Genomic DNA, 27,755 nt, shown 5'->3' on the forward strand with positions numbered 1-27,755 from the left:
GGCAGCAGCAGAACAATCTTCCTCTATCCTTCACCAACGCCCCTTGGCTCCGACTACCTCCCGGGTTAAGAGGGGCCATTCAACTCTCTCACCCCTCTACAGAGATGGCTGAGATCTAGACTGAGACCCATCAAACTCGTTTCATAAAAGTTTATCCAAAGAGCCATCAGATGGCAACAGCTTTTTGTCACCATCAGCCTGGCCTGGACTCAAACGAGTGAACGGCTTTGTAGTTTTCTGAGCCACTCCACAATGCGTAAAAATCATAATGCCTCTCAATTCAAATGTGGTGGGCAAGATGTAGTCCCAGCGGACAGTGCACTAGACTGGGACTCAGGAGACCAAAGTTCTATTCCTTGCTTGGCCACTGATCATGGGCATCTCACTTACTCTCTCTGTGCCCATTTTCCCTCCTGCCCTTTGTCTGTCTTCTGCACATAGACTAAGCTCCTTGGGGCAGTGGCAGCCTCGTTCGATGTTTCTGTTCAACACCTAGCACAGTGGGGCCTCAACTTCAGTTGGGGCCTCTTTATGCTGCTGGAATATAATTATAAAAGCTGCCTACCGCCCACCTGGGGGGTGGACACCCCCCACTGAAAATTCCAGGATCTGCAGGGAACTTTTCAGTCAAAGCATGTGAGGTTGCAATTTTGTGGCAGGTGAAATAACTAGAGGGCTGCACACTTCATTGCTTCTGTAGGCTCACACCTGGGGCTCCTTGTATTCCTCTATTCCAACCCCCCCCCCAATGATGTGGATCACTCTCCCTTCCCCCTCTATTTCAGGGCCTCCCTGAAACACCTCCAGCTCCTCCCTCATGCCAGGGGCTTTGTGTGACCCCTCATTCCCCCCTTCCCCACAATGCCAGGGTCCCCCAACTCAGAACCCAGATTTCTCAGAGGCTCAGAGAAGCAGCCCTGGGATCTCAGTCTCCCTTAAGGTCTGGTTCTAGGGTGGATCCATCCCCACAAGGACCCTGTTTCCCAATCCTGGCTCAGAGGCCAGCTGGAATTTTGGGAGAACCAGCAATGGATAGAATCCACACCAGAATAACTGAGCCCATGAGGCTGCCAATATCCAAAATGGTGGAAAGTTGGCAAGGGCAGCGATCTCATGAGATTCCTGCCACACAGAGCCTAAACATCACCGGGGCAGCTCGGAAGATTTCAGTGCTGGTGAACCCAGACCCTTGCCCTGGGTCAGCCTCTAGCTTGAACCTCGATTCCCAGTCTAAACCTCATGCAGACCTGAAGACCACTTGGCTGGTCCCACTAATCAACTATCTAGCTAGGCTAGCTCCTAGCACAGCTCATTTTTCACTCGCTCTGCTCCTCCGCTATGGCCAAACAGGGGATGTTGATCCCCAGGGATGGCAAGGTGGTCCCTTTGCATCCAGTGCTCACTATAAAGGTGCTGAAGGAGGGGAACTAAGGCCAGGGGAGAGATCTGGAAGAACCATGCAAGCATATGACCGAGGGAGCCTCAGGACAGGAGATGCTGATCGGTCATCCAAGCCAGGGATGCTTTTCATTTATTTTAACTCCTGCTCCGTGTCCCCTATAAAGCCACGTGGAACCTGACACCATCAAAGCTGACTGCATATGCCCACGCTTCCCTTATATACACATGCGCTTCCGAGCCTCAGCACGGCAGCCCCGCTCGGGTTACCAAGTGCAGACAGCCAGGATGTGATGAGACACAATCTCTTTTATCTTTGGATTAATGGGTCATATAAAATGCACGCCTCTCTTGTGATGTTCAGGAAGGGGTGGGGGACGACTTACTAGAACAGCTTATTGCAAAAAACGTGCTAGAGATAGAAGGCAGTGGGGAATGTTCAGACCTGGATCCAGAATTCTCCCCAAACTGGGGGTGTTCAGATCCAGAGTCTTAGAACATAAGAATGGCCAGACTGGGTCAGACCAATGGTCCATCTAGCCCAGCACCCCGTCTCCAACAGTGGCCAGTACCAGAGTTTCAGGTGGAGTGTGCAGAACAGGGCAATGACGGAGAGATTGACCCGTCTTCCCCTCCCAGCTTCTGGCAGTCAAAGGTTGAGGCTCGCCTTGAGAATGGAGTTGAATCCATCCAGATTTGGCTTCGTCTCTAGATTCCCCTCCTCAACCAGAGTCATCTACTTGGAAGTAGACATGCTCTGCAAGAGAAAGCGAGCACTTCTCTCGCTCAGGCGGAAAGGAGCAAACCCACCAGAGAGGGAAAAATCAGAGCAAAAAAACCCAGATGGTTAAAATTATCACGGCAGCAGGAGTGCTTGTGGCCACCAGACACCCTGTGGTATCATCAAGAGAGACCCCAGGAAGCTCACTGACCCGATACAAAGGGTTGCAGTGGTGGCTGGCGAGGAGCTGAGCAGGTTGACCAAGGAACTGGCCATGGGACACATGACACAGAACAGCCAGCGAGTACTGACTTATTGATCCAATCATCAGGGCTTCCTGATACCTGTGCTACTGGCAATGGGACATAGCTCACGGGCCATCAGAATTCAGGCAGTCTTGGCTCCATTAGAACCTACCCTAGGTGGCCACCAGATTTCGGGATTCTCTAGCTTCATCAGCAGGGTTTCAGGGCATTGCTCTAGGGTTTCTGCTCCCTCCACCCGTAGCCCTTTTGCCATCGCAGTAACACACAGAGACAGTCTGCACACTACAGATACAGCGGTACAATCGGCACACATGAACTCTGCATGCTGGGAGCACACGGCACAGGCCTGCTGCACCAATCGTGTCCACCCCAATAACCACGCTGCAGCCCTATTTGTCCTGGACCACAGGCTACAGCACCCTTTACTGGTCCTGCAGCACCCATGCTAGGAGCCCATTACTCCTGCATCCCAAACCCGCTGCTCTGATCACATATGCTTGTTGCACCCACGCCAGCAGCCCCTGCCACACCCACACTGAGTGAACTCTTGCGCAGCCGCATGCCACACCTCTTTCACGCGAGCGCCAGGTTCTTGTTGTGGCTAATCGCCACACGTTTTATACTTGGGCCACCTTCACCGCCACCGAGAATCTTTCAGCCTCCTCTGATCATCACAGCACCGCGGAGCCTGGGAAACACAAGAGGCGATGCCAGCAAACTCCACAGGCAGAGAGCACGGGCATTTTTAGAGGCAAAGCAGAGACATTATCACAAAGAGGAATCAGAGGGAGGTGAGGAGAGTCAGGTTGGCGGTAACTGGAGCTCACTCCCAGTGGCTGTTCTGTAGGACGTGAGATGGTGAGTCTCCAACATTCATGGCCACTAGCCAGCGCCCTGGAGCAGATGCCCACAGCCCAGAATCTACCACTACTAGCACTGAGTGCCCCTCATTGAGGCCTAAGCATAAATGAACCAGGAAATCTATTTAAGTGGCTCATTTGCAGGAACCACCACTGCCTCAGCAAGGGGCTCGTGCCAGGTTAGGCCTTGATGGTGGCCAGCTCAGGCCAGGCCAAGCCAAGCTCCCACCTCGCCCTGGTCTTCAAAAGGTTCCACAAACACCGCCCCCTCCCCCCACGCTTTGCCTGTTTGATTCATTTGTTTTAATCTTCTGGCACCCAAAGGTGGCTCCATTCCTGGATGCCCCGTGGAGCTGGCTCTCGAGCCCAGGGCACATGGATGGGCACTTGGTTCTGAGAGACCCGAAGCCAGGCTCCCCCATCTCTTCTCCCACTGGCTAAGAACCTAAGATGGAACCCTGGGAGCGCTGTCTCGCTGTGCCCATCACCGTGGCACCGGGGTGCCTGTCCCTTTGACACAGTGGCAACCGCTGCCAAAGGGGACAGCTTGAGGGCAGGATGCGGGGATGCAGCCACTGTGTGTTCGGCCTGTATTTATATCACTGCACTGACTCACCCACTCAAAAAGGGACTTGGACTGTCTAAATGCTTCTAGTTCCTGCAGTGATACCCCAGAAGCCAAGAATAGCCCCATCTCCGTTTGCAGACAGGCCCCTATGCAGACTCTGAATTCACTCTGACAGGGAGGACCACAGCCCTGTTTCCTCCCCTAGGGCTAGGAACATTTTTTGCTGACCCAAGGGAGGAAAGAGACAGTTTAATAAATGAGGGGCACGGATTTGGAGCGGGGCAGAGGGTTTGTTTACAGACGCAAGCTGAGCGAGCAGAGAGGGCTGTACAAACTGGAATCTTTTCTTGGCTCGGGGTCGTCTCAACTCCCAGCTGCCCCCCACCCCCACCCCGCTTCTCCCTGCGGCTCCAAAAAAGGACCACTCCATGTTACACAATTGGATGTGCTCGGCACCGCTGCAGACATGCACGCCTGTGCTCCCTTTTACTTAACAATACCTTTTTCGGTCATCCAGCTTTTCTCCTCCAGCCTCCTGTTGCCATGAAACTGACAATCAGGGGAGATTTATAGCCCCTGGCTCCAGCTGCAACTATTCCAGCCAGGGAGAGGAGGGAAAGAAGGGTGGGGTGGGATATTTTGGTGGGGGGAAGGAGGGGACTCGTTACTAGTTAGCAACAGCATCTGGCAGAGGACACTTGTTGTAATTTCAGGTGTAAACTGGAGGATGCTATGGCAATTGGTGCCAGGGAATAGACCAAGAGAGAGAGAGAGGGAACCGCTGCAAGTCACCAAAGGATGGAAGAATGTGGGTGTAAAGAGGGGGGCAAAGGCATCCCTAGTGCAATTCCACTGATTTCAATACTATTGCACCAGGCAGGGGGATCTGGCCCGTTGCATCTGGATCATTCAGCTGCACAGCTTCTGCAAAGGAGGAATTCTGGTACTTGCTGGAGAGAAGCTGGAATGCCCATGTGGGTATTTGCATCAAGACACCAGGAACAGCATGTTCCTCGCCATACAAGAGCTGCAAGAGGAGTGTACAGCAGTGGGAGGCAGTTCTGAAGCAGCAGCGCCCACCAACACCCTCTCAAGCGCTAAGACCCCAATGGGGAATCTTGTGAAGCAGGAAAGGAACCCTCTGGGGGCATCAGAAGCAGCACAACAGGCTGTACATCTGACTCTATATAAACCTTCATGCTTCAGGGCATAAACCAACTAATAGGGGTCAGGAAGGAAGATCTCCCCCTCCCCCCCAAATGGACAGGTTATTCCATAACTTCCTAGAAAAAGGTACTTGCACCTTCCTCTCGAGTAGCTCATACTGGCCGCTGTTGGAAACAGGATGCCAGACTAGATGGAGCATTAATTTGCTAAGGCTATTCCTGTGCTTGGTCTACACTAGCAGAGAAAGGGGCTGCCAAGGATCGAATAGTCCATGCCACAGAAACAGCATCTAACATCTTCTCCTCCCTCTTAGGGCTACCCAGCAGCAGTCGGCACCAGAGTCAGGGTGCCAGGGCTGCGGCTGTATTTAGGTTTGACCTGTTCAATCAAGTTAGGAGTACAAGAATGGCGAAATGCCTCCAACTCGAGTCTGTGTAACGCAAAGCTCCTGAATCATCGTCATCAGGGACCCAACCTGGGTCTTAAACCCTGAGCTTCTACGGCCCGAGAGACAAGACCCACATTGGTTAGCCAAAGATCTATATGTGGCCCAGCCACCACTAGAGGGGGACAGAGTGCCACACTGAGTGGGCGTGGCTAGCACCTGTTCTTATCACTCCTCTAACGAGGGTACATCTACACTGCAATTGAGCTAGTGTCTGCATACCCACACTAGCTTCACTCTAGCGAACGTGGATAAAAATAACAGTGAAGATGCAACCGCATGGACACCGATGCGGGTCAGCAATACCAGTACATACCCAGGTTTCTGGGCGGGCTTGTACAGCCCATGCCAGGGTCTGCGCCATCACGTCTTCACCACTATTTTGAGCTATGCTAGCTAGATGAGAGCTAATGCAGGTATACCTGGGCAGATCACGCTACCGTCCGCAGGAGAGACGTACCCCGAGGCAAACACAGGCTGCTCTCAGCTGTGCGGCAAGTAGCAATGCCAAGAACACAGAGAAATGGAGATTCCCACCGTAGCGCTCCGTCACAGTCAGAGCCACCAAGCAACTTGCGCTGCTCCCGCAGAAACACCAGCGCTGACCTCCCAGAGCAGAACATCCACGCGCCTTCTCTGACTCTACCCCAGCTCTCATCCCACACCGGAGCTGAATGGCGCTGAGAGGCCCAAACCCCATCCTATTGCTCGTGGTGCCCATTACGTCAACCAGAACAGCAAAGGATAGAGAAGTCCGAGCAATTAATCGATAGCACCAGTATCCTGGTAACAGATCAGCTGACCTTGCAAAACAACCCCCCTCACCCCAGCCTTCTGGGTCGCATCAGACATGGATTGGAAGTATAGGCCCCTTCCAGTTTTGGATCTGATCCAGACACAAACTGCAGAGGGTGGGGGTTCGGCTCCGTGGGTTCTAACTCAAAAACCTCCTTCCGCACCCTACAATTCAAGGGTGCTGAGCACTGGACTGGAAGCTCTGCTTTAGGTCTATTTCCAGGGGAAAACATCGCAGAACACTCTGATCTGGGCACTAAAACAGGTCCCTGGCACTAGGCAAAGGCCCATGGAGACATTAGGTTTGTCTGACCCCGAATCTCTAACACAGACTGCATGGAGGGGCTGCACACCCAGCCTTCCTAACACAGCTCTGCTCGGGATATTTTCAGAGATCCCCAGTTTAGGCACGAGTCACAGAGCCAGTCAGGTGCTTAGCGTGTGAACATTTCTCTAGTAGAAAAGGAGTCGGCGCTGCAGGCTCCCTGGGTAACTGGGACGCAGCGTAGTAGGAGGTGATAAAGTGCAGTGTCAGGACCCGGTGCCTCTGTGCTCACACACACAGGGATCAGGTTCCAGCACATTGCTCAGCTAGAAAAGCCGACTGTGGAGAAGCTGTTCTCCCCTTTCCCCCAAAAGGAGCCAACTTTCTAGTGGCTGCTAGAATCCCCAGCCTGAAAGGGCTTTGACAAACTCCCCGATGCAGTCCTTGGGGATCAGCTGTTGCATGAGAGGAAATGCTTCCGGGCTCTGAGCTTTGGCTCTTTAGAAAAGCTTTGCCGTTTACCTCCAAAGACCAGATCCTCAGCTGGTGTAAATCAGTGCAGCTGTGTTAACTGATTGACATCAGCTGAGGATTTGGCCCTAGGCATCCCTCCTGGGAAAGGGAGATGGTACGAGAAGAGACACTCCATATAACCAAGCTAATAGCCAAGCAAATGACCCCCTTTTTCCCAGCTCACACAGCAGGAGCCATGTTTTTAAGGACACAAGGTTGCAGGACATGCGGCAGGTCCAGCCAAGCTGTTACCACTGCACAAGAAAAGCGAGCGCTCGCTCAATGCATACGCCAGCCAAGGACGGGGCTCTGAGCCAGCCAGACTAGGGAAGGTTTGGCACATCCCGAACCAGCCACGCACACGTGGCATTGCAGGAGGGAGGTTTACAAACACACCCTGCTCAGGGACAGTGCGTGCATTCCTTTTTGGAACATCAGACAAGGCACAGCTGTGACCTGCCCCTTACTGAGAGGGAGCCCGTGTCAGTGGAGGCTGGGAGTCCTACTTCCCTAGGGTATTGGAAGACTAAATTCATTAATGCTTGGGGAGATTAGTAGCGACTATCCTCCACTAACCTAACTTCCCTCGTATTCCTACTGGGGTGGCTGCTGCTCTTACCAACCCAAATGGATCCATGACCCTTTGAGAGCACCCACTGGAGAGCCAGGAAGCAGCCTTCACTGGACATGCTGCCCTTCCCGCCAGGGACAAAACCTCCCACTCCAAGAGCCGGGCACCTGGTGCTATGGATCAGTCCTTCCTGTCTCTAAAGGGAAACGACCCAGGGCTGCATGTGCCAACGGAGACCGGCTCAGCTCTCTCCTCCCTGGGGATGTGGAGTGCTGCAGAGATCTTACCTTTGGATCAGGGACCCAAAGAGCAGGTGCAGCACCTTCTGCATGTTCTCAGTGCAGAGCCAGCTCCAGCGATCCATCAGCAGCAGATGCAGCAGGTCCAGAGCCATGTCTGCCAGGGGCGTCTCAGAACCTGCCGGGAGGTAGAGGGAGCATGTGAGAAAGCTGGCTCACACCCACGTCGCTTGCTGCATCAGAGTGAGACCACGGCTCTGCAGTCACAGCAGGAACACTGCACTCCTGAGGCACAGATTCCCTTCCTTACAGGACCCCAATTACCAGCTCTCTAGACTCCGGCACATGCAGAATGCTGCTCCTTGCCTAGGGACATGCCACAACACCCCCACCCACAGCCAGTTCCCCTGACATCTGCATTTAGTCCCAGCTCCAGCCCGGACACAAGAGCACTCTCCTCTGCAGCACCTGCCTTCCAAAACACCCCTCGGCCTCTCTCACCTCCAATCCAACCCCAAACAGCCCCCTTCTCCTTCCCGCATCCTCCATAATACAGAGTAGACCAGATCTCCAGCTGCTGTCACTCGCTGCCCCACCGACTGCACCCCCAGCTGCGGGTGTGGGGCCGGGGGTGTCGTTTACAATACATGGGTATAGCACCTGGCACAATCGGTGTGGTTTGTAGGAAAGGCCTGGTGACAAATAAAGCCACATCGTATGGTGCATATGGCCAATTCCTTAGTCACGCATTCCCATTCCGAGCGTGAGGAGGCGTTGGCTAAGTGGCTGGGCATCCCCAGTTCCTCCCCAGTGAGAAGAGTGGCAGAACACGAATGTATGCTAGGATTAAGGCTCCCAGTCGGTGCCCTCATTGCCCGTCTCCATACAGCCCCTAAGCGGACATGGTGCTTTACAAACGCAGAGGAGACATGGACCCTGCAAAGAGCTTGCAAGCAGAATAAGACAAGATCAAAGGGGAGACAAGACATGGGGCAGAGGTTTCCAGGGGAGGGAACCTGGGACGAGGAGAAGAGATTGCTTGGAGGGGTGGGTGCTGAAGGAGGGATTGGAAGGATCTCAGACTCGGAGACAGCCAATAGGACAAAAAAAGCATGAAGACGAGAATGGGAAAAGGAGGCAGAAGGAGAGGTATGGGGATCAGGAGAGGAAACGAGAACAAAGACGTAGGCGTGGGATACCACCGGGTGGGTACTGGTGGGGGTTACAGGTAAGAGGGAGGAATCAATGGGGGGAGTTCAGGGATGGCAGCATGGTTGGAACAGGTGGGGAGGAAGCCAATTTCAGCAACTAGAGTTTGGACTGATTGAGTGTGGAGAGAAGGTGGGTGTAGGGGGAGGGAGCTGGGCTTTTCCCAGGCATGCCCCTCACTGCTCCCAACCTGAGGTTTCCCGGTGGTTTGGCTTTCTGGTTAGCATTGCTGGGCTGCCATCTTGTGGCAGGCTCTGGTCCCAGCATCGACAGTATCCCAGCACAGAATGGAACGGTTCAAAACACCAACACATCAGCAGGGAGGTGCCACTGTCAGACCTCGACAGGGTAACTGGGTCTGTTCCTCAGGGTCCTTGGACTCTCTAACCAAATTGTGCAAGCTTCAGATCTTAATTGCAGTTAGCCCGTCTAGAGAACTTTCACACCCCTAGATCTCCGGGTACGCGACACAGGTGGGAGGCTTTACTTTCCCCATATTACGGGTGGCCAAACTGAAGCACAGGTTCCATGTGCTGATCTCCTGTTCCCCTCACTGTCCCAGTCACAGACCCTTCATCCTCTCCTGAAGCTGGAGCACCTTTCAGAGTCCTCCTGCTCCTGCTCGTGCTCAAGTTACTGCACAAAAGGAGAGCGGACAGGGGTTTTGCTTTCATTCCTTGCTGTCAGTGAGCTGACCCCTTGCTCCCATCAGACTGGACGCTAATTGTTTTCACATGACCGTCTAGTAAGATCGGCGGCTCACATTTGGCCGCCTGGTCCTTCTGGGAATCATTTCCTCTCATGCATTACATTCCTCTGGGGCTTGGATTTGCTCTAGAAGGGCCAAAGCAGGCTGTCACCACGCGCAAAAACCAAGGCAGCGCTACAGGACAGATGATCATGAATTAACCTTGTTTACTCCCTTCACGTCCATTCCCCCAACCCTAGGTCACTGGCTGGCCAACCTCACTGCGCCCCCCTCTTCTGACAGGTCACTTACTCAACAAATATCTACTCTGGTTGTCCTTGGCAAGCCATTTCGCAGACATTCCCCTTCTCCTCCCAGACCATTCCGTCCCTTCGCTGCTTCCAGCTCTGGTGATGGCTCAGATAAGTCAGCATCATTTACGCAAGACTTCCATGAGAGTTCAGCTAAACACGACTCCTTCGCATCTCACTTGTTCTGTACAGACCAGTGACCTCAGACCTGACAGCCCTGCGGCGCTATGTAGTCACATTCATTAGAGGCAGGGTAGGCACCGCTACCTATACATAAGGATGCCCCACACTTCCTATTATGAGACCGTGTTTGCAGTTGATTATAACTTAACCAGACTTTAACCATTTGGTTTGTAATCTTCCAGGATGGGTATCTGCCTTGAGATGAATTTTTTTGGAAAGTTTCAGCTTAAACAGTTCAGCCGCATCCAAGAACAGACTAGGGAAAAATACATTGTTTTGCCCATGTTAAAAATATTCTTGCAACTGTTTTGTTGAGAAGCTCTAGTGTCCCCATGCTTGGAGCAGGGACTTGAAATTTGGCAGAGGTCACCCTAGTGTCACAGATGTGTCTTTTGCTGGTCCCATTAAAGCCATCCAAATTTGGCCAAGTTACAAACCTCCGAAAGACTGTGTATTATATCACATAAACGCAAGGGGACTGAATGACAGCTGCACAGGCAACCTTAATTCTAGCACTTCCTAACTTTTGAGTTCTTGACTTTGCAACTTTAATGTTCTTTTAATGGAGGTTTTTTTTTAATGCAATATTGAAACTAAAATGTATTAAATGTCTCCCTCTCCTGCTTCTAGGAAATGCATCTCTATAGTAACGTTCAGCAGAGGAACTCCAAGCTCTCCATAAACATTTTTCACATCTCAACCTGTAGGGTAGAGAAGTGTTATTCCCTCCCTGGTTGCCTGGAAAACAGGGAACAAGGGCCACACAGGTGGAATAACTTGCCCAGGGTCCATCAGGGGAAAACCAAGCAAACGGGAGTCCAGACTCATACTCCCAAAGTATTAGACAACCCTGTTCTCTGCAAACTGCCTTTGTTACTTTCTCTTGGATACGTTCTGTCATGCAGAGCAGCAGCACACATCTGCCCAGGTGGGAATTTTCAAGGGTGCGGCCTCATGAAGATCACTGTGGTGCTAATGTTGAGAGTCATTCAGATTTTTTATTGCAGATGGGGTGTAAAAGAGATATAGATATACGAACAAGTGAGCCATCGGCTCCTGCACCGTACCTCCAACAGGTTATTTTAGAGAAAGGCAAACGAGACAATGCTGGGCATGGTGGGGGGACAAAGCGTGAGACTGGATCACTCCCTTTCAGCATGTACAACTAAAAATATTACTGTGTGCAAGACTGTTCAGGCCCTTTTCATACCATGCAATGGCTTTCTCTCTCCAGCTCCTGGGTAGCAAATTCCCCAAGCCTGTTCTATGCTGGGTGGAACAGTGTTTGTTTTCGTTGGTTTGCAGACTGTTGGCCACTAGCTATTAATTATCACTGGTATCGCAGTGGTGCCTGGAGACCTCAACCTGGGAGTGGGGCCCCATTGTGATGGGTGCTGGACATGCTCAGAAACCCAAAGAGGTTACATCTAAGTAGCTTGGAGCGAGTGAGGAGTTTTGAGAGAGCCCTTGCTCTCTTGCCACAGGACAGCATCAAAGAGATGACTGAGCCATGCACTCCGTACCCACATGGCTCTGATTCCTCCCTTTGCTTCCAACGACAATCCAGCACACAGCTGCTTCCCAGCATGGCACCAGAGAGGTCTGGTTGTTTCAATCATTAATCAGAGTGCCAAAAGCGTGACAGGCAAGGAGACCCCAAAGGCCTTATGAGATAAGCAGACTGACGAAGATGGGGGAGGCATGTAACATAAAAGCCAAGTGATGGGGTGGGGTGGAGGGGCATTGGCAGGCAGCAGCTTACCAGGGTCATCCTTCTGGCGCACCGTCTGCTGCGGAACGTGCGTGGGGCCTGACCCCTCAGTTTCCGGGGCCTCGCTGGACGTCGCCTCCAGCAACTTCTCCTGCTTCTGAATGAAGGACTCCATCCCGGCCAGGGACAAGGCGTCAGAGACCTGAGGAAACAGCCATGTGTCAGGGCCACAGCACTGGGAAGCAGGTGGCTATAACTGGCAACCCATCCCATCCAACTACTCTGCATCATACGAACAGCTAGCCACTGCCCTGAACCATAGCCTCTCCCGGCTTCCGCCCTGCGTAGCCCTGCTGAATCCAGTGGCTCCCATCAGGGAACACTGGCTTGTCCATTAGCACCGCAAGCATAAAAATTAGGTCACAGGGAGTCACTGTTGCTGCCATTCATTTTCTATTTCAACCTGCAACACCAGTTCCTGCTTCTGGGCTCCAGAACCATGCCCCAGCTGTGCCAATGCATCTCATTCTTGTCCTGCAACACCCTTTGTTATTCCAGCCCTAGATGCCCAACTCACCTGCCTTCATCTCCAACAACCCTCCTACCCCAACCAGCTCTGCCCATTTATTATTTGGACTGCGGTAGTGCCCAGAGGCCAGGGCCCTGTGTACTAGGCGCTGCACAAAGATACAACAAAGAGATGGTTCCTGCCACCAAGGCCTTTCCTCACCTGCAGCCCCCCTTTACTACTGCAGCCCTGGTCTCCCCAATAGCTCTGTGAATGCTCTTCCTGCTTGGCTGGCAAGAATCCTGCTAGGCACTGGGCCTCTCTTGAACTAACCATGCAACTAGCTTCATGTTGGCTCAGACTACCAAACTCGTTGCACTGGTGACTGTCTCCAGCAGCAGCAAGCAGTGAATACGCTACATGGGGTCCCCACTGCACCACATCCCTTGTACACCTAGATTTTTCCAGTTCAGCCATCAAACAGTCTCCCAAAGACCCATGGTCCTGGCCACCTGACCAGCATCCTCGGCAGGATCCGCACTCACAGTGCTGCCCTCCCTCAGGCCGTACAGGATCCTGTCATGTGCTTCAGCCACGCTCAGCACTGGAGCAATTTTACTGGACGGGAACCTCAGCCTGGTCCTGGGGAAGAGAGACAGAGCGGAGTTTAATGCCTTGTCCTTAATCTGATGTGAGGAGTTGCTAAAGCTTCAGCTAAGAACACAGAAAGCCACCCTGCTGTGAAAGGAAACCAGCTCTGATCTGTCCTGTAACCAGGGCCAGATAAAGGGGCAGGCGACTGCCTGGGGTGCCAAGCTTGGGAGGCACTGGGCTTGGGGTGTTGTTTTTGTTGTTAGTGACAAAAGGGAAAGTAGAACATTTGAAGTGACATGTTTCAGGCATTCCGTATGCAGATTCATTTTTCACTAGCCTCCTAGAACATTCTGGACCTTTGTAGAATCTCGTGGAACCTTCCAGACTTTCTGAGAACTGTATTTTCCTCGAACCTTCTAGAATGTTGTCAGCCAGGCCCTCGCTGGGTAGGACGTCGCAAGTCAGTCAGTGAGGTATAAGAACGGAGTGAAGTGAAGTAAGAGCCCAGCTGCGATATTGTGAACCTTGTTCACATGGCTGACAACATTCTGGGAAATGTCGTTCTCAGAAAGTCTGGAAGGTTCCACGAGATTCTACCAAGGTCCAGAACATTCTAGGAGGTTAGTGAAAAATGAATGAATTACAAATGCAATAAAAAAATAAGGTAACAAATGGGAGAGAGGGGGGCGCCAAAGATGCTCCTCGCCTGGGGCGCCATTTGGTCTAGGGCCGGCCTTGCCTGTAACCCCCAGTGGCCCTAGGCAAACCACTCGGTAGGTATACTTTCCAAAGGTCCTATGCAATTTTTGAATGTATAGCAGCATCGGATACATACCGTGAATGGCCCTGTACATGCCACGATAAGCCCTGTCAAAGAAGCGCTTGTATCATGCTATAAAAGGGGGGGGTCCTGCAAAGGGAGTCTCCATAAGGGCTTACAGACCACGCGGGTACCCAAAATACACACTCCAGGTGTCTGCAACACAGTCATGGTCGAGTGGTTAACAGCAGCGGCCAGGGCTCCTGGGTTCTATTCCCAGCAATTCCATTGACCTACGTGCAACATTGGGCAACTCACTTCGCTTCTCTGTGCCTCTGTTTCCCCATGCCAAGTGTTTGGGACGGGGGTGCCTTAGATATTGATGGAGGAGCTCAGCTTCTGAGGCTGGAATTTCTGACCCGGAACAGGGATATTTCAGGGTGAGCACAGCATGCAGGAGTCAGTGATAGCCATGGGCCCTGCAAGCACCATGCTGCCTCGCCCACCTCCTGAGAAGACTGCAGTCCTGGCTGGTGCTTTGGGCCCAGGGAAGCACTGACAGGATGTTGCACAACAGTGACAGTGCGGCTCTGGCTACCATATATATATATATACACACACACACACACACACACACACGGTCTAGGGTTGACTTAATCTTGCCTTTGCATGGGGAGCATGGATTAGATAACCTGTTAAGGTCCATTGCAGCCTTATATTACTGTGGTTGTGGTTCTAGATACATAGAATCATAGAATATCAGGGTTGGAAGGGACCTCAGGAGGTCATCTAGCCCTACCCGCTGCTCAAAGCAGGACCAATCCCCAGACAGATTTTTGCCCCAGATCCCTAAATTACCCCCTCAAGGATTGAACTCACAACCCTGGGTTTAGCAGGCCAATGCTCAAACCACTGAGCTATCCTTCCCCCCCCGTATACATGTATACGCCCACTTCTTATACACTGGTTACCATTTTTCTAAATTCAGATTTAAAATAATAATAAAAAGAACTCAACATGCCAATTCAAAGCTCTGGGTGCCCTACTCAACCACCATGACTTGGATAACGGAGTGGAGATGATGCTTATAAAATGTGCGGATGACACCAAGCTCGGAGGGATTACAAGCATTTTGGAGGGCAGGATTAGAATTCAAAGTGACCTTGACAAATTGGAGAATTTCTCTGAATACAATAAGATGAAATTCAATAAAGACAAGTGCAAAGTTTTACACTTAGGAAGGCTGAAAAATCAAATGTAAAACTACAAAATGAGGCTATCAGGCTAGGCAATAGTAGTGCTGAAAAGGAATTAGGGGTTATGGTGGATCATGAGCTGAATATATGCCAACAAAGTGATGCAGTTGCCAAAAAAAAAAAAAAAAAGGACCAATATAATTTTGGGGTGTGTTGTATGTAAGACACTGGAGGTAATTGTCCCTTTCTACTTGGCACTCGTGAGGGTCCAGCAGGAGTACTGTGTCAACTTGTGGGCACCACAATTTAGGAAAGATGTGGACAAACTGGAAAGAGTCCAGAGAAGAGCAACACGAATGATAAAAGGTTTAGAAAACCTGACCTATGAGGAAAGTCAAAAGAACTGAGCATGCTTTAGTCTTGAGGAAAGAAGACTGAGAGGGGACCTGATAACAGGCTTCCAATGTGCTAAGGGCTGTTATAAAGAGGATGGTGATCAATTGTTCTCTGAAGGCAAGACAAGAAGAATGGACTTAATCTGCAGCAATGGAGATTTAGTTAGATATTAGGAAAAACTGTCTAACAATAAGGGTAGTTAAGCTCTGGAATAGGCTTCCAAGGGAGGTTGTTGGTCTAGGGTTACTTGGTCCTGCCACAGCAGGGGGCTGGACTTGATGACTTCTCGAGGTCCCTTCCAGCCCCAGATTTCTATGATTAACAATACAATAAATAGAATGGAATTCCCGCCATATATATCCATGTGCATAGCTCTTCTCTTATCCACTGGCTAACACACACACACAGGCCCTCCTATACTGGTCAATATTTCTTTTTTAAATAGAGATTTCTGTTCAGTGAGCGGTAGTCACTTATACACAAGCATATACAGTAACATAACACATGTTCATAAAGCCTTTTGCTATCAAACGCCCTAAGTAGGATTGTGTAACCCAACTATTAAATGTGCAGACACAGAGAGGTCTGAAGGATCTGGAAGGGCTGTTTGCTTTTTGGATCAATTAAAAAGTCTGTTTATTGCTAAGGAATGTTCTTTCCAGCCAAGATTGCCCCAAATCTGATTTAAAAAAAAAAACTGTTCAGAGCAGCTTTTTGAAGCAAAACATCCCCTTTCGGGAAAATACATATGTATACACACACATGCATTCCAACCAAGTTGACCAGCGGCTTCTGTTGACTTTAGCAACAGCAGATAGTAAACACTTATGTAGCAAAGTACATGCAGTATCCTCGGCTTATGCCACAGGATAAACACTCCAGCATTCACTGGCCATTCCACTGGCCACCGCAAAGAGCTTGTGGAACTTTTGGTAAGGGGAGTGGGGGTTAACCCCCAAGTCTGGACCAAATCAAAACTCGAGTATTGAAATTACATTCTTCCTCCCCCAAACTCCCTTGCAGTTTCAGCTGGATTTGGGATTGTGTCCTACAGTATTGTGGATGGTTGCCACAATTGCTGTTTAAACATCAGCTGTGCTCCACCCCAGAGGAAGCCACATTTCACTGGTACAGCTTGTGCAATCTTTAAAGATTATAATGCAATCCTTCAATAACATAAGCATGTCCTCCAATGCACTGCACCTCCAACAGCACAAAATACAATGTTTCAGTGCGGATCCCATGGGAAGAGTGCCACCTATCATCAGCCAGCACCAATTCCTGGAATATCTGAGTGTTCCCCTTGGGGTCTCCTCTTCACATACTGACCCAAGTTGACCCTGCTTAATTTGTAAAATGTAATGGAGTCACAGCACAAGGTAGGACGGCTGCATATTACTCACCATTTCAAAGCACCCAACTTCAAGCCTGGTATTTGGCGCTGCCTTGAAGCACTATCCTATGTTCAGCCCACTGATACTGTCAACATGCTGCGCATAACCTGAAAAAAGAGTCCTTACTTATTAGACTTCTTCCCATCCGTCTGGGATTTCCCATCCACCTCTGCCTCGCTGAGCTCTTCCGTTGGGCTCTGAGGTTCCGACCTGGGAAACGCCGTCTTCAAAGTGTCCACAATGGCATTGAGCACAATCTGCCAGGGGTGGGAAAAGCAAGGTGGTTAGCTCCTTGTGAAAGAGGAAGATACCATGTTCCAGAAAGAGGTGTCGTCTGGCTTCCAACTCAGCCGGTAACTGCCTATCAACCACTACTAAGGAGGAAGAAGAATGTGGCACGGCCAGAACAACCTTCACTTTGGGATTAAAAGAGCTCAGTGCTGCACCAAAAAATGTCATCCATGCTCCTTTAGGGTCAGGTCCTGCTGTCAGTAAAGTCAACCGGAATTTATTGGGGAAGCCAGTGGGATAAGGCATGGGCCCATAATGCTCCTTAACAGCGTTTTTTTTTTTTTTTTTTTTAATATGGAGACATACCGATCTCATAGAACTAGAAAGGACCTTGAAAGGTCATCTGAGTCCAGTCCCCTGCCTTCACAACAGGACCAAGTACCATCCCTAACAGATTTTTTTTTTTTTTTGGCCCCAGATCCCTAAATGGCCCCCTCAAGGATTGAACTCACAACCCGAGGTTTAGCAGGTCAATGCTCAAACCACTGAGCTATCTCTTGCTATTAGGGGCAAAGGGGTAGCCAAGATGCCCAGAGAAACGGACAAGAACTGATGGGCAGCTCAAACCTTCACTTAGCTTCAGTCTCTCCTTCCCGTCTCTGCTCCCATGGCTGACAGGATCTCCCCTTTAGACCAGGCCTACAATGCAATCGCAGGCGGGTGATCACAGCTTGTGGAGACAGACTCAACACTAGGGTTGATCTAGCTAGCTGGAATAACAATAGCAGTGAAGCCGTGGCAAGTACGTACCCAGGTGCTGGGTGGGCTTGTACAGTCTGTCCTGCTGCTAGCAATCATTATTCAAGCTAGCTAAATCAAAGTTAGCTCAGGGATGCCTACATGCGCTGCAGTCACACCTCTGACTGCAGGGTAGACGTAACCTGGGAGTCACAGGGCCTCTCCAGGTAACATTTTAGATGGAAGCCTGTTAAACCGTCTGAACCGCACATATGCTCGTAAAGGACACTTCTTAAAGTGCCCCTACTGGAGCTGCCGGGGGTTCAGTGGAGTGGCAGGCGCTGAAAGTGATCCAGCGGATAGAGCCCTCGCTTGGGGTGTTCAGGGCATGGGAGCAGCTACTGCTCTGGCAAGATTCCATCTGGGAGAGGCACGTGGTAGAATTTTAATGCAACAGCAAAAGGAAGAGAGACTGATTTCACTTTGATTTTGTTTATGGGCACCAGGTGCACCACGAGAGGAAGTGTTGGCCAGCATGTCAAGTGTGTTTAAATTAGACTGTAATATCTTCAATGCAGGGACGCTGTCTGAACCATTTTCCCAAGGGCAGGACAGCCTGGATTGTGTGAACATCACAGGGGACAGAGTAAATTTGGAAAATTGAGACTTTGGATAAATCAAGGGAACTTTCAGTGTGACTGTTGCAGAGGGAGGAGGGGCAGGACCCTGTTTGGGGGGATGGCTGTTGCGCTGGGCTGTGTATATTTCAGCACTCTGGAAACTGGAAGAACGAAAAAGGGAAAGCTATAAAAAGCATCACTCTCATTCATTCAGAGCCAAATACACCGCGCATCCAGGCATTCAGCTAAGCTTTAACCCAAGTGGTTTTAACAAGCAGTCGTGCACCCAGGTGTCCAAGCAGAAACCGATCTGTAAAGGACAGGTTTGAAAACTTTGTATTGCTCTCATTAAATAAATAAATAAATAAAAAACTGCCCATTAACAATCAGGGATTGGCCAGCTGATGTAAATACAGTAACCCATGAGTACCAATCCCCAATTCTAACTACTAGACTATGCATCTTTATCTAATTATTAAAATATCTATGCAGCAAGGTTTCCTAGGAAAAACACAATGTGTAGGTTGTAGGTATCTTACACCCCTCCTATAACCTGAGATCAGGTAACACATGTTACCACTCAGGAGATTTGTTCAGAGAGCTCACAATCCAGGAGGAGATCTGGGGAAGAGTACCCAAAGGTGCACCAGGCACATAAGAGTTAGTACCTTTCTGAATCACCAACACTTGACCTCATCAACTGAGCTGGGCACTTGCAAGATGGGGTGGGAAAAGTGGTCATTGAAATGAATGAACCATCCCTCTGTCTCCTCTTCTTTCCCCTTCTGTTACCTACAACATCCTATGCTTTTGATGGGAAGGGTAGCAATTTGGGTCACAGACGCCATTTGCACAAAGCAAGCAAGGGTGGTCTTATGGTTAAAGCAGGGGACTGTGACTCCAGTGACCCAGACTCCCTAGGCAAGTCATTCGATATTTCTATGCCTTGGTTTCCCCCGCTGTGACAGGGGGATTAGAATACTTCATTTCTCCACTTCTGTGGCCATGCAGATTGCAAGCTCTCTGGGGCAGGGACTGTCTCTAACCAGGGGTATGTACAGCACCTAGCACAGTGGGGTCCCAGAGCTCAGCTGGGGCCTCTAGATGCTAATAAATAACAACAGGCAGACAAAAGCCTAGGAGGAGAAAGTATTTTAATGCGTTAGGATGAGAGCGTTCACACAAATGGAGCTCAGCAGATGGCAGCTACACAGGGGCATGAAGGTACCTTGTCTATTCTGGAGACCACGAAGGGTTTCTTGACAAACGCGATCCTGGCGTCCGTGTTCAGGGCGAGGAACTCCTGCACCTGCTCACTATTGGCAATCTCGGGAATGCTGCACAGTTGCTGCAAAGGAAAACACAGGGCTGGGTCCTCAGAGACAGATGAGTCCTGGTAAAGCCTGTTGTCCATCTCTCCTGGTGATCAGTACCAGATTGTCTTTTATGCTATAGTCTCCAGATGGTCCAAGAGACTGCAGGACCACCACTCCCCAGGGAAAATTCTCCCACACTCCGACAGGGTATTTGTTGAGCTATCCACCCTGAATTTCTTCCCTCCTCCATAAAATGCAAGAGGGCAAAGTCATGCCTTGTATGGATGATTTGGAGTCAGTAGGGGGAAAAAAGCAGACCAAGGCTTCTCTTCTTGCCTCCTCCCTCCCTCCACCCTCCCCCCCAAAAAATTAGAGGCCATTTCTGAACATTTGACTTGCCCAAGGTCACATACACATGTGGCAAAGCCAGGATAAAAGCCCAGTCCCCTGCTCTAACCAGTCCATCACTACTCTGCTCTGTTCAGTCACACAGATGGATCCTGCCCAAACAGATCACAGTCATAAGGAAGAGAGAGGCGGCTGAGTCTGTTTAATGATAGGGACCTGAGAGAACATCTCACCTTCAAGAACGATTCCAGGAGACTTTTTCTGGCTTCCACCTTGTCACTGTCCATGTTTCCAAACGGAAGATCAGGAAAAAGTTTCTTTGGACCTTTGACATCTTCAAAATAAAACACATGCATAAGTAAAAATAGGACGCATCAGTAATGTTAAAAAAGGGTTAAATCCCGACTCATGCTGAGGAGTAACTTACTACACCCATCGGCCAATGGCAGAGTAGGTTAATGCTCTGCATGAACTAGGGTGAAAGGATCTGGCCTCAAATATATACAGAGCTTTCATCCCAAGTCTTTTAAGACACAGGACTCTGCAATGCCAAAGGACTGGAGGTGTTGGTTAAGAGATAATAGACAACCCGAGAGAATTTATGATCTGTAATAAGTTGTTATATTACAATGTTTCAACATTATCCAAACAATGGACTTTCCAGTGTGCTGGAGATTTCAAAACCCCGACTTTTCATTCCAAAATCAGAATGAAAATAATTCTCAAAACCAGAGACTCCTATGGTATGGAAATTCTGCTGTCTGACCAGCTCTCCACTGCTTAATCAAGGGCCCCCCATTATGTTAAGAAAGGGACATCCTAACCTGGGCTGCAGCAAGGGCTATGTTAAGACCTTAGGAGGAATCTAGCAGCCAGCCCTGCTCTGCACTTTGATGTGCACCAGTTACCAGACATGGACACTCCTCCTTGGCGTCCTCTCTTCTAACTAGCTTGGCAGAGGAACTGGAATTGCTTGTCGTTTGAGTCCCCCAGCAGTTAACGCCTGCAGTGATTTGGATTAGGGAAGCCACGAGCTACACTTGGTTGAGCCATATTTGGTGCTTGCGCTGCATGTTGGTCACCTCTACCACAGGGCTCGCTCCTGGAACCTACAGTGATGCTCCTTGAAGCACCCACCCATCAGCAATCAGGATGGGGTGACCAGCTCCCGCCCACCACTCTGAGAGCCCCGTTCCCGTCCCGGGGGAGCTAGCCCAGTGTTGCTGGCTGACCCACACCCCTCTCTGCTGTTGTGCATCACAGTGCACAGCAGGCAGGGATATCGGGAAGAGGATGGACTGGGCAGTGCTGCAGAGGCTCCTACAGCAGGGAGAATGGCTGATATGCATTGGGGGAGGTGGGGGGCAGGATATATCTCACTGTGGCCAGAAGGGGGCACTTGGGAACTCAGATGAAGTTCAGAGAGAGGCAGGGGGAATACTGAGGTCATCCTAGCCTCCTGTTAACGCACCGTATGCTGGCCTATGGACGCTCACAGGGCCTTCTCAATGGGGCACCCATTATAGTTAGCCAAGCAGTGCCATGCAGAGGTGGCAAGGAGGGGCAGGGAGGTGGGGAAGGCAGCTAGGGCTTTTTACAGGGAACCAGCTTGAGTGCTGACTTTTAACGAATTTCCGCAGCTCGGGTTTCTCCTCCAGCCTGGTCTGCAGGTTCAGGAACTCGCGATAGCGCCGGTTCACCGTGTGGTAGGCCACTTGCTGGAGGCTGTTGGCGTTCTCACTCTCCAGCGCGGTCTCATACTGCGGAGGAAGAGGGCAGGCCATTAGTCAGTCGTTAACTTGTGGAGACCAGACACACCTCAGGGACAAAGATCCCTCCCTGGGCCAGGGGCTGGGACCCAGGAATCCCCACTCTCAATCTCTCGCCCTAACCACTGGGCCCACACTACCCCCCGGGGTGGATAAAAGTGGAGGATTTTTTTTTTTTTTAAATAATTTAAATGGGATTTGATTTTTGTTATTTAAAATTCGAATACATTTTTTTGTTTTTAAAAATAAACCTATTTAAAATGAAATCTGAATTTAAGACAAAATATGTTAAGGCCTAAACTTATTATAATCTCTTAAAATATTTGAGCAAACAATAGATATGCTGAATCCATGAGCCTCTATCAAAACCTTTGAGTTAAAGGCTGCTTTTCTATAAAAAGAAAGAATCGGGGGGAAACCATCTACCCTGTGAGGTGAAGCTTAATAAATATGGCACAATAGTGGTAAATAAGCAATAGATCGGGGGTCGGCAACCTTTCAGAACTGGTGTGCCGAGTCTTCATTTATTCACTCTAATTTAAAGTTTCGCGTGCCAGTAATACATTTTAACGTTTTTAAAAGGTCTCTTTCTATAAGTCTATAATATATAACTAAACTATTGTTGTATGTAAAGTAAATAAGGTTTTTAAAATGTTTAAGAAGCTTGATTTAAAATTAAATTAAAATGCAGAGTCCCCCAGACCAGTGACCAGGACCCGGGCAGTGAGAGTGCCATTGAAAATCAGTTCGCGTGCCACCTTCGGCACGCGTGCCATAGGTTGCCTACCCCTGCAATAGATCATTCACCATTTTCTTCCATACTAAAAAAAAAAAAAAAATGTACAATTAATAAAAGTCTGAAAATATTAAGCTATACAGTTGCTTAAATAAATATAGCTAGTTATAGTGTACCTTCCTAGGTACCAAATCTCATGTGAAGGCTCTCTTTAGTTGTAAATCAACATGATTTTTATGATCATCTCAGCCAAGGAGAATACATCTTTCTTTAGAAAAGAACTGAAGTACAAATGGAAAAGTTGATTGAAATTGAGGATTTCGAATCAAGGTTTTCCACTTGGTCATTGAAATCACAGATTTAAATCAACCTGCCCTGCTATGGGCAAAGCTCCCAGCGGAGGGGGCAATTAGGTTGGCCTAAAACAGCTTACTGACCCTCTCTTCCAGAGCATTGGCCTTCCTGCAATGCCCCCCTTCCAACAAGAACAGAGGAGTGACTGTATCACCTTGACCGTGTAGAGTGTGTAGGGATGGAACCCTGTCCCGCTGTGTTCCCGGGCAGTGATGGTTCCGGTTATCCGCAGGTTCTGGATGATGACTGGGCTGTCAGGGCTACTGAGCGGCTCAAAGCTGAAGGTATGGGAGGAGTAAAGTGGGAGAGGCGGCTGGCTGGGGTCCAGGGGACTCTTCGCTGGGTTCTCCAGAAAGGACGGTCGCCTCGAGAAAGGCTTCTCTGGATCGGCCAGCAGGGTGGTGACAGAGGCCAAGCTTTCTTCCTTCTCCACCGCGGGGTCGATTTGTATGTCAGGGCACTGGCCCAGCGCAGAGGGGAGGACGCTCGTTTCAGAGCTAGAGGCGGTGCTCTCCTCCAGATACCCATCCTTGGCAACCACACCGTCCTCTTGGTCCAGGCCGTTCGGCCCCTCCAGCACCCCAAAGGAATCCTGGAATGTGTCAGAGAGGAATTCCTCCGTGGACAAGAACACCACAGAATCAGAGTCCTTGCCAAGGTCAGACATAGGGGACTCCAGCTCTGAGTCCTCACACAGGAAGAGGGAGCCCAGAGTATCTGGCTGGGGGTAGTGCACGGGCGTGCTCCCGGCTTTCCTACCGTCAACATCAGCACCAGGCTCTCCGCTAGTCACATCCTTCCCCTCTTCCGCTTCCTGGGGGTTGCACTCCAGACTGTCCACCACATCGTAACTGGGGAGCTCTGAAGGCCTGGGAGATGGTGCCACAACTTTCAGTGGCAAAGAATTCGGCACTGTGGGCTGGCAGGGGGAGGCGGACAACAGAGGCTCCTCCCCCTTTCCCCGTCTCACCCCTTTGCTGCCCATCTTGGAGAAAATCCCAATTAGCAACAGGTTGATCCAGTCAGGATCAGACATCTTCTTGATCATAGGCAGAAGAACATTGCAGGTGATCAGCTCCACCACCACGAAGCGCCCAGTCCTAGTTTCCAGGTGAGGCTTGGGCACCAGCACCCGGAGCAACAGGTCCACAATGCTTCGGGCATAGTTCACTTCCATGGCTGGGCTCTGGACGGCTGGGTGCGGGGCAGAGAGCTCGCTGTACGCTCGCCAGAGCTGGTCTGCCAGCTGAGCTGGTCCTGCCGGGCTCCTTGCAGCCTCCATGCTCTCCCTTGCTTTCATGTAGCTTTGCAGGTGGCAACCACAAAGCAAGAGAATCTTATGGGTCAAGGCTTGCTTGTCCACCAGTGCCATCCTCCTTTTGAGCTCTAGGGCCAGGCCTGTCATGGCCTTCCTCACCTCATCCTCAAAGCCCTGCTCACTGCTGACCGTCCGGTACCACGAGGACACAAAGTCCCGGATGATCTTCTGGATCATGCGGTCAATCTCCTCGTCCAGCTGCCTCTCCGCCTCGGGGCTCTGCGGGCAGCTCTCCAGCAGGACAAACCGTTCCAAGTGGAGCCGGCTGCGGGTGCCGATGACGGCCTGGGACCCCAGCCATCCCCCCAACACTGCCAGCAAGCCGGAGAGGAGACAAAGCAGCCAGACATTAACCAGCAAGTGGACGACTAATAACCAGGCTAACAGGGCCCCCAAAACCATCAGCTTCCTGTTCCCTACCAGCTCGCTCAGCCCGCTGCCTAGGCTAGCGCAGGACTCCTGCATCTTTAGCATCCTCTGGTTTTCCATCGAAAGAACCAGGGAGCTTGGTGCTGGGCTTGCAAGTCTGAAAGCCTGTTTCCCCAGCCCAGGCAGATCAGCACCTTGTAAACATCACATCCAACCAGCTGGGACACAGGAGAGGCAAACGCAAACTACTCTCTGCTGACTGCCAAACCCCAGCACCCAGACAGCCCCACAGAGCCACGGATTACAAGCGAGGAGGCGCTTTGCAAAGGCACCTTTGCCTCTCTCTCTGTCACAGCCCCAGGTAAGACCAAACCAGCCAGGCCAACCAGCCCCCTTTAAAACCACTGGCTCCTGGAACGACATGAGTTGCTTTAAAAACTACAGCTGGGTGAAAAGCTTCCTGCTTTTCAGATCACAGGGGCAGAGCGACCCTCGCCTCTCCTCCCGCCACATCTGCACCCCAACTTTCCCTATAACCCCCCTGCCAAGCCAGTGGGCTCTCAAATCGTGCTGCCACCCACAGGGCCTTAACTGGGTGCTCGCTGGAATACGTCACGGGTTTGTCTGAGTGCTGCATTGCCAGGCATTGCTGGTGCTTGGCTCCTTTGCTCTCTCCCAGCTCTGCTTGGCATCTGTGGCTGGCTCAGCAGCTGCTCCCCTGCTTGCTGCTGGCCCCTCTCCTGCCAGGAAATGGACCTGGGGCTGGTGGCTCAGGGCTGTTGTCTGAGAGCTGCCGGATCTGCCTCTGCCAAGGAGATGCGAGCGAAAGGGGAAAGGGAAAGGCCCAAAGCAGCACAGAGAGGCTTTTCTCAGTGCCATCTAGTGAAAGGGAAGCAGCAGCACAGAAACTACTGCGGCAGTTCAAAACATGGTCTCTGCTCATGCAGCCACTAGCACATCCTGGGGACTTGAGGTGGCTTTTACTAGCAAATAATAATCAACAGTGTAACATCTGGGGCAGCCAAAGGAAAGACACGAGCCCACGCGGTGTAAAAATCCCACAAACACTAAAGTAGCTAGAGCAGTATCTGCCCTCCCAGCCAGCGCTGGCCACAAACCTCCCAAGCACCCCTTGTTTCAATTCCCATTCCCCTACCGGATCTCTCTCAAACCAAGCCCACCTGCAACCCAGAAACCCATTCCAGTGGTTTCAAGTTACAGCCTGAAGTGCATTAGTGAATTACACCTCACCTCCCTGCTGCCTGCTGGCAGATGGGGAAACTGAGGCACAGTGAAGTGACTTCCCATAAAGAGTCGGTAATAGAACCTAGGTGTTCCCTAGCTCACAGTCCCTTATTCTAAACATGAGATTGCTCTCTTTCTGATTTTATACCATCATGGAAGAGGCTGGGTGCTCCTGAGAACTTGCATCCTGGATCAGCAAGGCAGGAACGAGATGTTAGAAATGCAGTGTTACAAAAGCATCCGGCTACAATTACCTAACCACGTAACTATCATGGCTGACTCAGGTAATTACAGTGAAACCTGACTGACATGGAGATGAGTGAATGGGATTTCCCATTCGGACATTCCCCTGCTTTAGGAAAGCTCATAACTGGAAGCAGATCTGGTCTCTGTAATCCGCTTGAATCAGAGCATCAGATCCAAACACCGCTGAGCTTTGGGAAATTCAGATTTGGATCCAGGTGAGGTCCAAACTTTACAGCAGGGGTCGGCAACGTTCGGCACGCGGCTCGACAGGGTAAGCACCCTAGTGGGCCGGGCCAGTTTATTTACCTGCTGACGCGGCAGGTTCAGTCGATCGCTGCCCCCACTCGCCGCGGTTCACCGTCCCGGGTCAATGGGGGTGGCGGGAAGCGGTGCGGGCCAAGGATGTGCTGGCCGCGGCTTCCCGCCGCCCCCATTGGCCCGGGACGGCGAACCACGGCGAGTGGGGGCCGCGATCGGCCGAACCTGCTGCGTCAGCAGGTAAATAAACCGACCTGGCCCTCTAGGGTGCTTACCTTGGCGAGCCGCGTGCCGAACGTTGCCGACCCCTGCTTTACAGTGTGATCCCGACTCTAGTATTAAACAACCAAGCTTCATTAGCAGTTATCATTTTTAGGTATCACTTGTTAAGTGCTCAAAGACTGAGAAAATAGAAAAATAGACCATCTCTACCTTACAGCCCTTGCCTCTCACTTGATCCTGTGGTTAAAGATACTGGGCTGTGACTCAGGAGATCTACCTGTCTTAGGGCCTGACTTCACATGGAGTTATTCCTGATTTACTCCATGTGTGGACACTCTTACTCCAGAATAAGAGTGCAGTGTTCCTGTTTAGCTTAATCCTCTCCACTTATTCTGGCATAAAAGATCCACACATGGAGTTAATCAAGAACAACTTGATGTGCATTTAGGTTCTTACATAGCCTTAGGTACTTATACTGCCCCCATTCCTGTAGCACAGAGAGGCTAAGGCTCAGATCCTTGAAAGTATTTAGGTGCTTAATTCGCATTTCTATTGTACCTGGTATTTAGGAGCCTAAGTATCTTTGAGGCTCTGGGCTTAGGTGATTTGCCCAAGGTCACACAGAAAGTCTGTAGCAGAGCAGGGAATGAAACCAAGATCTCCTGAGTCTAGATTAGCACTCTAACCACTACCCCATACTTCCTCTGGGGTCAGTGCCTCCCTCTCCCACAGGCTCCCTGTGGGTGTGTCTACACTGCAGCTGGGAGCAAGCCTCCCAATATGGGATGGACACACTTGTGCTAACAGGGCTCCAGATAGGAACAGCCACACTGCTGTTAGCTGCTTTGGGCTCTCAAGCCTGAGGGGTTAGGCCTTTAATAAAGCAGGTCCTAGAGCAGGGTTGTAGCTTTCCCCAGCAAGTGTAAGGAGTGCTAGACGGCAGGGGTTCTCAACCTTTTTCCTTTCTGAGCCCCCACAACATGCTATAAAAATTCCACAGCCCACCTGTGCCACAAAAGCTGTTTTTCTGCATATAAAAGCCAAGGCCAGCATTCGGGGGTAGCAAGCAGGGCAATTGCCAGGGGCCCTACTCTACAGGGGGCTCTATGAAGCCAAGTTGCTCAGGCTTCAGCTTCAGCCCCAGGCAGCGGGCTTGGGCTTTGGCTTTCTGCCCTGGGTCCCAGCAAGTCTAATGCTGGCCCTGTTTGGTGGACCTCCTGAAACCTG

The 27,755-nt window shown here is 50.7% G+C and overlaps 1 protein-coding gene across 1 annotated transcript in view; it reads right to left on the bottom strand.

Annotated features, from left to right (window-relative positions):
* Positions 1 to 25,339, bottom strand: part of SNX19 (sorting nexin 19) — a 52,484-nt gene extending 27,145 nt beyond the window's left edge. Inside the window, exons 1-8 of the mRNA XM_024198720.2 lie at positions 23,025 to 25,339; positions 21,633 to 21,771; positions 20,245 to 20,345; positions 19,576 to 19,695; positions 16,885 to 17,015; positions 12,964 to 13,060; positions 11,962 to 12,112; positions 7,857 to 7,986 (exon numbers count right to left, since the gene is read on the bottom strand). Coding sequence (XP_024054488.2) covers positions 7,857 to 7,986; positions 11,962 to 12,112; positions 12,964 to 13,060; positions 16,885 to 17,015; positions 19,576 to 19,695; positions 20,245 to 20,345; positions 21,633 to 21,771; positions 23,025 to 24,677 — 2,522 coding nt within the window. The 5' untranslated portion in view covers positions 24,678 to 25,339. The remainder of the gene's footprint in view (positions 1 to 7,856; positions 7,987 to 11,961; positions 12,113 to 12,963; positions 13,061 to 16,884; positions 17,016 to 19,575; positions 19,696 to 20,244; positions 20,346 to 21,632; positions 21,772 to 23,024) is intronic.
* Between the last annotated feature and the right edge of the window lie 2,416 nt (positions 25,340 to 27,755).

This window comes from Terrapene carolina, unplaced genomic scaffold, assembly GCF_002925995.2.
Source record: "Terrapene carolina triunguis isolate 2854851 unplaced genomic scaffold, T_m_triunguis-2.0 Scaffold374, whole genome shotgun sequence".
Taxonomy (NCBI): domain Eukaryota; kingdom Metazoa; phylum Chordata; order Testudines; family Emydidae; genus Terrapene; species Terrapene triunguis.